The sequence below is a fragment of the Elephantulus edwardii genome, unplaced genomic scaffold (assembly GCF_000299155.1).
Source record: "Elephantulus edwardii isolate Elephantulus edwardi_28Jun2011 unplaced genomic scaffold, EleEdw1.0 scaffold00129, whole genome shotgun sequence".
Taxonomy (NCBI): Eukaryota; Metazoa; Chordata; class Mammalia; order Macroscelidea; family Macroscelididae; genus Elephantulus; species Elephantulus edwardii.
This window is the reverse complement of record NW_006399879.1, coordinates 6,412,404-6,423,421: the sequence shown is the minus strand read 5'-3', so window position 1 is coordinate 6,423,421 and position 11,018 is coordinate 6,412,404. Positions and strand designations below refer to the sequence as shown.

At 62.9% G+C, this 11,018-nt stretch overlaps 1 protein-coding gene across 1 annotated transcript in view; it reads right to left on the bottom strand.

Annotated features, from left to right (window-relative positions):
• Positions 1-8,548, bottom strand: part of HGFAC (HGF activator) — a 9,296-nt gene extending 748 nt beyond the window's left edge. Inside the window, exons 1-13 of the mRNA XM_006893662.1 lie at positions 8,447-8,548; positions 8,029-8,239; positions 7,851-7,947; positions 7,199-7,281; positions 5,416-5,538; positions 5,193-5,324; positions 5,002-5,112; positions 4,748-4,922; positions 4,388-4,473; positions 3,373-3,631; positions 2,019-2,158; positions 1,553-1,693; positions 1,268-1,416 (exon numbers count right to left, since the gene is read on the bottom strand). Of these exons, the coding sequence (XP_006893724.1) occupies positions 1,268-1,416; positions 1,553-1,693; positions 2,019-2,158; positions 3,373-3,631; positions 4,388-4,473; positions 4,748-4,922; positions 5,002-5,112; positions 5,193-5,324; positions 5,416-5,538; positions 7,199-7,281; positions 7,851-7,947; positions 8,029-8,239; positions 8,447-8,548 (1,809 nt within the window). The remainder of the gene's footprint in view (positions 1-1,267; positions 1,417-1,552; positions 1,694-2,018; positions 2,159-3,372; positions 3,632-4,387; positions 4,474-4,747; positions 4,923-5,001; positions 5,113-5,192; positions 5,325-5,415; positions 5,539-7,198; positions 7,282-7,850; positions 7,948-8,028; positions 8,240-8,446) is intronic.
• Between the last annotated feature and the right edge of the window lie 2,470 nt (positions 8,549-11,018).

Here is an 11,018-nt window from a genome sequence, read left to right as displayed (position 1 = left end):
AAGGATGGGAAGAAGGAAGGAAGGAAGGAAGGAAGGAAGGAAGGAAGGAAGGAAGGAAGGAAGGAAGGAAGGAAGGAAGGAAGGAAGGAAGGAAGGAGAAAGGAAGAATGAAATAGGGGATGGGTTGAGTGGGTGAGAGGATGGATGGGCAAATTGATGGGGATGGATGTGTGGATAGGTGGATGGATGGATGAATGGATGGATGGTGAGTGGATGGATGGATGGATGAATGGATGTGTGGATGGATGGATGGATGTGTGGATGGATGGGTGAGTGGATCGATGGATGGATGGATGGATGGATGGATGGATGGGTGAGTGGATGGATGGATGGATGGATGATGGATGGATAGATGGATGTGTGGATGGATAGATGGATGTGTGGATGGATGGATGGATGGATGGGTGAGTGGATGGATGGATGGATGGATGGATGGATGATGGATGGATAGATGGATGAGTGGATAGATGGATGGATGGACAGATGACAGGTGGGTGGGTGGGTGGATGGATTTGTTGATGATGGATGGATAGGTAGGTAGATGAAAAGCTGGATGATAGGCAGGTGGGTGGATCAATAGATGGGTGGACAGACAGATGGATGGATGGGTGGATAGATGGATGGATGGGTGGATAGACAGAGGGATGGGTTCATGGATGGATGGATGGATGCATGCATGAGTGGTTGGATGGATAGATGGATGATAGGTAGGTGGGTGGATGAATAGATAGGTGGACAGACAGATGGATGGGTTCATGGATGGATGGATGGATGGATGGATGGATGCATGCATGAGTGGTTGAATGGATAGATGGATGATAGGTAGGTGGGTGGATGAATAGATGGGTTCATGGATGGATGGGTGGATGGATGGGTGAGTGGGTAGATGAATGCATAAATGATAGGTGGGTTAATGGATGGACGAGTAGATAGGAAGACAAATGGATGGACAGAAGGACAGAAGAAAGAACAGATAAGTACATGATGGCTGGATGATGACAGATGGATAAAAGGTGGGTGGAAATGTGGATGGATAATTGGATAACTGGGGAACCCTGGGTTGGGCAGGTGGACTTTTTCCTATCTGTGTGGCCTGAGACCCCTTCGCTGACTCATGTGTGTGAGGAGGGGCTTTCTCTCTCCCAGTGGTGACCAGGTGCTTCTGCTTAGCCCAGGGCATGTGCTCTGTCCTGAGGTCCCTGGCTGGCCTTCAGGGCAGACGTCCCCTCACAGGTTCTCTGCACCTGGGGTTGGCGGGGCTGGTTACCTGGCAAGCATCGGCTCTGCAGTCGAAGTAGCCTGCACAGAGCATGTTGGGGCTGACATCGGCGCCGTACACCTCGGGGCTGCTGCACTTGTGGTCAGCGATGATGGGGACCAGGGCCTCCCGCAGCGAGCTGGAGTACTCACTCGCATCTGGGTGGAGGCCGGAGGGCTCAGCAGTGGAGAACCCCCGTGTCTCCCTACTCATCCCTGCTCCCATCATTCTCCACCCCCACTGACCCTACCTTTAACCCCACATAGGCCCCAACCCGTCTGAACGTCCACTCACTCTGGTTCATATGGCCCCAGCCAGAGATCTGACACTTGTGTCCAGTGGGGAAGGAGGTCCCAGGTTCAGGCAGGCAGATGGGCTGTACAAACTGGGAGCGGACGGCACAGCGGTCCCCCTGCTTCTTCAGCCGCACCAGGACTGGGGGGAGTGGTCAGAGGTGAGCCCAGCATGAGGAGGTGGCTAAGAGCAGAGGCTGCTGGGGCAGTGATGTCCAAGGGCTCCCACAGTGCCAGCCCCTGGAGAGGCCACTGTCGAGGGCACCCTCGGGGCAGGAAGGGCTAGCTGCACCGTCCAGGACGCCGCCTCCTTCCACCTCCTCTCCCAGCCTGCCCTGCTCTGACCCCGGCCTCATCACCCACCCCAGTGCGCGGACGCTGTCCACGCCTCACGCGGCAAGGCCTGGCAGTCCTGGTGCCCACCGCCTGTGCCCCTCGGCCCTGCCGCCCAACTCGGTCCCTCGCACCCAGGTCGTGTTCACTGGGGTTGAATACGGAGTAGCGTGGATACAGGATGTACTTCTCAATGCCGAAGGTCTGGGTCACATCCGTGGTGAGGTTGAAGAAGTGCTGTCCCAGCACCACAGAGACGCTTTCCCTGGGGGGACTGGGGGACGCGGGGACATCAGTTTGAAGCCTGCCCACCCCTCCCACCACGGGCCGTTTCTGCCGCCCACCCCCACAGGCCCTGCCGCCGAGGTCTGGGGACAGGCCTGGGGGCAATGTCACAAGGGACAAAGGTTTCTAAGTGGCAGCCATGACCACGGCAGAAATCACAGGAGCAGAGGACACAGGGCCAACACCAGCTCTGATGACCACGTGAAGTGTCACATCTAGGAAAGGGCCATACAGAGGTGGGAGGAGACCCCCATCCCCCCATAGGAGAAAGATCTATCTGGGCCTCAGTGGACCCCTCCCGCTGCGTGTGTCCAGCCACATCAGCCCCGATCAGCTTGCGACCATTGTCACCGACTCAGATCTACAGCTCTCTGGGGCTGCACCCAGAACACCCGGACCTCCAGCGGCTGCGGGAGCAGTGGGGGCTTCACCCACAATAGCTGTCACTAGCTGCCAGACGGACAGCTCCTGGACCCAGAGGACAGTACCCTCGGCAGGCCCCCCCTTCTCTGCTCATCCCGTGTCTGCACCACTGAGTGGGCTGAACCTGAGGGGTGGCGCTCGCCCTGGGGCCGGGTGGGCAGGAATGAGGTGGGCGGTGGGCTGCCCTGCAGGGATGTCTGCTCTCTGGACTGCCCTACACCACACAGGACCCGGCGGTCCTGAGTCACAGGGGGCCGTTTTTTAATTCCTCATGGTTAGAGCCTGTTACTTTCTGTCCTCAGTGCTGAAGGGACTACCCCCAGCTCACATCGGGCCCGCCCCTACCTGCAGACCCCGCCTCTCCCGCCCTGCCTGTCCCAAACCACGCCCACCCTTCAACCCCCTCCCCTCCCCAGTGCCCACGTCGAAACCACGCCCACCAACCAAAGCCCCTCCATCGCATAAAACACGCCCACCCTAACTCCTCCTGCTCCCCCAATCCCGGCCCCTTCCCTGCCAGACCCTTGCCTTAATCTTGCGGGGGCCGGTCTTGGGGTCACTGGCCTGGAGGTGTACGTGGTAGGTGGGCGTTTTCCAAAAGCAAGCAGCTCAGCCCCCTCCCCGCCAGGACCTAGCCAAGGGGGTGACCGCCCTTGACCTTCCAGGGCTTCGGCCTTTGCAGGCTGTGCGCTTTATCACTGCGCCATCCGGCGACCAGATGGGGAAGTGCCTGAAGGACAGCGAGGTGGCCCTGGCCCAGGTGTTGAGGAACCGACTCACCTGTTGGAGAAGCAGTGGGCTGCAGACACCACCCAGCAGGTGTGGATGAGGCTGCCGGCGCAGAACCGGTCCTCAATGTAGAGGGCGGCCAGCCAGGGGTGGGAGCCGGGGAGGGCGGCGGAGCCCCCGACGATGCGGGGCCGCAGGAAGGTCCTCTTCTTGTGCCGCTTCCCACAGGCCCGCCGCCCACCTGTCGCCGGCTCCGGCAGGCTCAGCAGGACTTCGGGGGCGGCGGGGAGATGGTTTCTGCCTAGGGTTTCTAGAACCAGAGGTCTCAGGATCACACCCGTGCCCCAGCCAGGGCCCCAGACACAAGTAGGCAGAGAAGATCACACAGCCCACTCTGCCCAGGTCCGTGGGGGTCCCCGCCTTCTGCATCGGTCCCCTCTTTGGTCATTCTGAGCCCAGGCTTTGCGCCCAGCTCTGCCCTCACCAGCACTAACTCGCTCCCTGGGCCTCAGCCTCTGGGGCACCAATGAACCTCACTCAGGTGGGAGGGGTCCTCCAGGGAGAGAGGGGACCAGTACCTCAGGGCAGGACACAGGATCCCTGCACTGAACAAGGAACCCACAGGCTGCCCTCCAGGTACACCGCAAGCTGCCCCCAGGAACCCCTGCACCTCCCCCAGGAACCCCTGCACCTCGTTACTACAGCGCCCCAGCAGGCCTCCGCTCCGTGTCCGCCAGGCCGCACCAGGCGTCCCTGCACCCAGGGCACCACAGGTCGTGCCATCCATGCGCTTCCCCAGCTCCTGGCTCCCCTCCAACCCCGCGACAGACTGCGCCATGCCCCCCAAGACCACCCCACTCTGTCCTCGTGCATACTCGCCACCCTGACGCAGGCCACAAGGTGGTTCTCACCATCCCTCCTAGCTCTGAGCCCTAATCTCAACCTCTGTGCCCAGCCCCACTCCCGCCCTCCCCTGCACAGGCCGCGCCTCGCTCTTTGTGCCCGGTTTCCCCTCCACAGGCGGCCCTGCGCCCACGCGGCCCTGCGCCCTGCCAGCCCCACGCACCGCAGGCCTCCAGGCGGCAATACTCCCAGGAGAGAGTGTTGTCCTTGACCACGTAGCACCAGGGCCTCTCGTCCTTGTCTGGGTTCCTGACAAAGGTGGGAAAGGGGTGCTGAACCCAGGACACCCTGAACCAGGGGCGCAGCCCGGGCCAAACTATAGCTCTTCTCGCTGCTGGGGACGGCTGGTTCAAACCTTCACTGGCCTGAGTCAGTGCGCGCGCGCACACACACACACACACACACACACACACACACACACACACCCCGGTCAGAGAAGCCCCAGGTGTGATGGGGGGGGAACCTCAGTGGACTGCATAGAGGGGCCCTGTCCTTGGTGGGGCAGCTCAGGAAGGGTGCTGACCGGCAGTAGGCGTGGGGCCCGAGGCCGAGCAGCGCGGCGGCGCCCACCGAGTCCACATGCAGCTCCTGGTAGAGCAGGTCTGAGTTCCAGGCCAGGCAGCTGAGGCCTGAGGCCGCCGTGCGGGCCACCCCTCGGTACTCCGTCCCATTGCCCACGAAGCAGCGCTGGGCAGGCACTGGGGGCGCACCGGCAGGAGGTGAGGCCTGGCCACAGCTCCTCCCTCCGCACCCGTCCCCGTGGCCCTGGCCACTCACCGATGTTGCAGAGCCGGCCTGCGTGACCCAGCGGGCAGGCGCAGACGGTGGTCCCCGTGGCCTTGACCAGGTGGCAGGTGCCCCCGTTCAGGCAGGGGTTATTCAGGCAAGCTGGGGCAGCCATGCGCGAGAGCTCAGGCCAGGATGGTGGCTCGGGTGTCCTTCCACCCCCGCCGTGTGACCGGGCATACCTTCATGCTGCGTGTCCTCACACTGGATGTGTCCCTCCTCGCAGCCACACTGCTCCACGCGTCCCTGGTGCACCCGGGCCCAGCGCTCCCCGGACTCCAAATACTCATAGCGCGTCTCATCAAAGCACTTCTCTGGGGACAGGTCGTGAGCCCCGAGCCCACCCAGGCCCGCGCCCCACTCAGCCGGCCCCCAGGCACTGCAGTGCCCCCACCGACCACTCACCCTGGCCGCAGTCCTGGCCGGTGAAGGCCACGGGGCAGGAGCAGAGGTAAGAGGCAGCATCCTGGGCGACGGAGCAGGTGCCTCCATGGAGGCAGGGGTTGGAGGTACAGGGGTTCAGGACACCTGGGGGCACCAGAAAGGCTGTGAGGGGCTGGCCGGGCAAGGCCGGACCTTGTTCCCCAAAAGCAGACACCCCTGGTGTGCAGCCCCTGGGGCCTGTGGTCCATCGACGGTGCTGCCCTGGAGCCTCAGCCCACCTTAGCAGCGTCCAGCCTACCTCTCCAGGGTCAGCAGTTGGGACTCAGGGCTGGCCGTTCATACGCAGCCAGGCAGCAGTTCCCAGCAAATGACTGGGGACCCTGCTGTGCCCTGTTCATCCATCCCTGCTTCTGTCTAGGGTTCAAGGTTGCAACCACAGTGCCCCAACTGACCACCAGGGGGCGATGCGCCCCCAGTAATGACCACAGGACCTTGAACAGGGCACACACCCCATCATCCAACACCCCACAGGGAACCACCATTACCTTGTCACCCACTCCATCACCCCCCAGCCCCCACCAGGCACTCACCACTTCCCCATCACTCCACACCTACACAGGACACCCACCTTTACCCATCACCCACCACAACACCCCACACCCCCAACTGGGCACCCACTGCTGCTCCAGCACCCCACACCCACACAGGAAACCCACTTTTACCCGTCACCCACTCCATTATCTCACACCTCCACTGGGCACCCACCACTGCCCACCACCCCACGCCCACACAGGACACCACCCCATCACCACACCAACATAGGACACCCACATTTGCCCATCACCCACTGCATCACCCCACACCCCCACCAGGCACCCACCACTGCTCCATCACCCCATGCCCACACAGGACACCCACCCCATCACCACCGCGGCTCCATCATCCCACATCCACACAGGACACCCACTTTTACTCATCACCCACTCCATCACCTCACACCCCACAGGACACCCGCCATTACCCTGTCAGTCACCCATCTCATCACCCCACACCCACAGGGCACCCACTGCTACCCCATTACACACCCCATCACCCTACACCCACAGGGCACCCACCATTACTCTGTCACACCCTATCACCCGATGCCCCCACAGGGCACCCACTTGTAACCACCACCCACCCCATCACCCCCACGCTCCCCTCGGACAGTTCCTGTGCTGACCACTCTGCCCTCCACTCCTAGGCTGCAGTGGGACTCACCCTGGATACCCGTTTTACTTTAGGCTGCCCCCCTGCACGCCCCTCAGTTGATGTGACCAACACGCTCTTTCACCCCAGACTGTCCATGAGGGACTCTCAAGCCCAGCACTTCTGATTGAGCTCAGGTTGCCCTGCAGTTCGAGCACCTGCCTGGCCCCGGATGTGGGAGGGTCTTGCCCTGACACCCACCTGGCCTCCGGGTGTGTGGGGGTCTTGCTGTGTCACCCACCTGGCCTCGGGAGGTGGAGGGAGGTCTCGTTGTGACCCCCTGGCCCTTGGAGGTGGGGGGTCTCACTGTGACCCCTGCCTGGCCCCTGGATGGAGGGTTTCATTATGTCATCCTCCTGGGCCCCAGAGGTGGGGTCTTGCTGTGTCACTTGCCTGACCCCCAGAGGAGGGGGTTTCATTAGGTCACTCGCTTGACCCCAGGAAGAGGAAGCCTCACAGTGTCGTCCACCTGGGGGCCCTGGAGGTGTGGGACTTCACAGGCCTCTAGTGGTGGTGAGGGTCCCCAGAGCTGGGAGGAGCTTGCAGGGTCACCCACCTGGAGCTCCTGGGGACGTAGTGGTCACAGGGGCGCAGTAGCCCCAGGCCCGGTCCCGGTCGTAGTTGTGGGTCGTGGCACACCTGGAGGGCGGGATACGAGATGGGGGTCCCACCCCCGCACCCATTCACTCTCACATCAGCACTCTGTGCCCCAAGATCTTCACTGGATGGGAGGCTGGGGTAAGGGAGGGACGCCTGAGGAGTGAGGGGTCAAGGAAGGAGATGAGGGGCCTGGTGGGCACAGAGTCAGGGGCCTAGCAGTGGCCACGTGACCTGGTATGGGGCCAGGGGGAATGGGGTGAAGGAGAGGCCCTGGGTGGACACAGGACCATGGTGTCAGAATGGGTAAGGGCCAGGGAGATGAGGGATCAGGTGGTGTGGGGCGAAGGAAGGGCCCTGGGTGTACTAGGGCAGGGGGTCATGATGGATGAAGGGACATGGGGTCTGGGGTTGTGGGATGGAGAAGGAGGGGCCCTGGGTGTACACGGGAGCAGGGGTCAGGGTGGATGAAGGGCCAGGGGCTCTGGGGGTATGAGGTGGAGGAGGGGTCCTGGGTGGACACAGGGCAGGTGGATGAAGGGCCAGGGTCCAGCGGTGTGAGGTGGAGAAGGAGAGGCGCTGGGTGGACACAGAGCCAGGCCAGGACCCACCACTTCCGGCGGGCGCCCCCCTCCAAGGTGCAGGCCTGGTGCATGCGGCCACCGTAGCGGAAAGGGAACCTGCAGGCCTTCCCGTCCTCTGTGAGCACTGCGGGGTGGGCAGGGGATGGGGTCAGGGGAGACATGCTCGGTACTCCGACCCCGAGCCTCCACCAAAGCCCTGACCCACCTCGGCCCTCAGTTCGGCCTGAGGAGGCTGCCGTGGGGATGGGGGGCAGCCCCTCACCAAGGGGCCCCTCTCCCATAGCCGCCAGCGTGCTCACTGCCGGGGTCATGGTCGTCATCACCTTCGAGGGGGCTGCAGAGGGGCCTGGGGCCATCTGAGTGCTGGGGGCCTCGGAAGTTGCTGAAGTGCTGAGTTCTGGGTGCTCGGTTTGGTTCTAGGAGAAGCCAGAGGGCTGGGCTGGGTCAGGCTGCAGGTCACCCCATCCCCAGGCCTGCGGATGTGCCTCAGAGCAGCCACTTTGGGCGCTCAGGCCACATAGAGACCCCGCCATCTGCTCTGCTGGGCTGTGGGAACAGGGCCGTGGGAACTGGGCCTTGAAGGTGTCGGGGGCATGTGGACGGTCAGCGAGGCTGGAACTCACCTTGCCTGCCTGTGGCTGGGCCACCTTAGGTGCCAGCAGTAGCAGCAGCAGCAGAAATGGTTCCGGTGAGGGGCAGTGGGGGACCCGGCCCCAGCACCCCATGGCTGTTCCTGACCTGGCCAAAGGGCAACTGGACAGATAAACCAGGGCAGCTGGGTGTCAAGGCTGCCTGACAATGATTAACCTCTGTCAGCCTCCCTGCCAGGTCCTCAGCCTCAGAACCCTAGATCTCCTCCCACTACTTCCCCAGATCCCAGCTCAGCCTCCTCCAGGAAGCCCCCCAGAATGACACCACAGATCCCAGCTCAGCCTCCTCCAGGAAGCCCCCCAGAATGATACCCCAGATCTCAGCTCAGCCTCCTCCAGGAAGCCCCCCAGAATGACAGCCCAGATCCCAGCTCAGCCCCCTCCTGGAAGCCCCCCAGAATGACAGCCCAGATCCCAGATCAGCCCCCTCCAGGAAGCACCCCATCAGCATTTCCAGGGCCTGTCACTGCCAACTTCCGAGGGCTGGGGGCTGACACCCTGTCCTCACTGCTCCCCAAGACCACCCAGCCAGCCTACCCCTTCCTGCACAGCCTCTCATAACTCCCTCCGCACCTGGGGTCCAGACCCAGTCCATCCCTGGGGGCCAGCTCAGGCCCAGCCTTGCCAGGATTTCCCCGAGTCCAGGTGTATTTAACCCACCAGTGGTCGCAATGTCCAGTCTTCAGGAAGGGTCCGCCAGCCTGACCACCCCCTATCACAGTCCAGTGCCATAGGCCAGCACAGAGTGTGGAGGCTGGTGTCCCCTCTCTGAGCCCCACCCCACTGGGAGAGGGTGCTGTGAGCCTCAAGGTGGTGGAGGACCCCCACTGACCAGGGCTCCCTGCAAGAGCCACCTGTCCTGTGTGGCCCTGAGGACAGAGGGGTCGCTCTCCTGCACCTTCTGAAGCCAGGCTCCCGCTGGTCTCTCCACGCTGCCCTCAGGCCTGAGGCGCACCTGACGCTCCCCCCACCGCTCCCTGAACCTTGCTTCTCCAGGCACCACCTTGTGCTTTGGTAAAGCCCAGACGTCTCCAGCCCACAGAGGCCCAGGACTGACGGCGGAAGCCATCCTCACCGTGACCCCAGGATACACAGTCTGGGGGGCCTGGGACGGCGCTGTCCTCAGGAGTCCCGCTGTTGGCTCTGATGACACTCCACAGAGGCCCCCAGACCCCCAAGGCAGATGGACAGCAGTGGTCAGCTCAGCCTCTGCTGCCATGCAGGTAGGAGGCCTACTGCTGTCACAGAGCCGTGTCCAACTCCCTGTGTGATTTTATGACACATTGTTGGGGACACGGCTTCAGGCTGGGCCTTGTCTCCACCTGCTGCATTCCTGGAGAAATGACTGCAGCCAAGGACAGGCTGCACACCACCCCGGGCCTGCAGGTGGGGACTGGGTGTGGGGGTCCCCAGGTGTGCTCCAGTCTGGGGAGCAAGACGGCAAGGGGCCAGCATCTTCTCATACCTCCTGTGACGCCTCCCTCCACAGCACCTGGGCCTTGTCACCAAGACTCATCTGCTGCCGACACCTCCATCCAGGCACCTCTGTGTGTCCTCCCCCGCCCCCCAGCCAAGGCCCGACACCAGGTAGGGTGGCCCCATAGGCTTTATTTAGGGATGAATGGAGGCTGTGCACGGCAGGGCGGGGTCCAGGACCCTGCAGTCACCAGAGTCAGGCTGATCCCCCACCCTCTCCTCAGGTGTCAGCACAGGGGACACGTCCCTTGGGGACATCTCTTCAGCACTTAGGCCTCCACCCAAGTGTCCATGGGAGAGTTGCGCTCAAAGGTCAGACGAAAGTGGCGTGGTGTTGGGCAGCCACGGCCTTGGGCTCCCCTGGGGCAGGAGGGCTGGGGGCTCCTGACTCCTGGGCACCCCCAGCCCAGGACCGCCCATGGCCTGCCTGCACCCCCAGAACACTGCTGGCCCGTGCGGACGCCGGGCCTGTGACGTAGTCCACATCGATGATCCGCCTGACCGGGAGCCCGCAGCTGCCATGGGCACCACCTGTCAGGAGAAGGGAGAACTGTCATCACTGGTCCCAGGGTCTTCATACTCCATGGGGCAGGGCTGGGCTGCCCACCCACCCTCCTCCACACAGGCCCCTTGGCCGGACAATCGAAGCAGCAGGGAGGATTGGCCACCATTGACAGAACCATCCACCAACATGCGGAGAGAGGCCATTCTCCTAGGCCAGCCTTGTACCCTCTGCCCTCCTCCTTACCCTCCTAGGCAGGGCACCTCCTCCAGGCAGCCTTCTTGGATCACTGCCTCTCTTCCGCCACCTCCCCTCCCCCGTCCCGGCTGGGACATCGTTGGACCAGAGCTGGGGGCCTCCTCCAGGCAGCCTTCCTAGATCACTGCCTCTCTTCCCCCGCCAGCCCCCTCCCCCGGGCCGGGACATCCCTGGACCAGAGCTAGGATGTGAGAAGGTGGCAGGCACCTTGTGTGGGGACCACAGCGCCTCAACCAATCCAGGAGAGCTGGGCAGGGGTGTGATGGCTAAGGAAACAGGACAGATGGGATAGGCTGGAGGAGAGGAGGG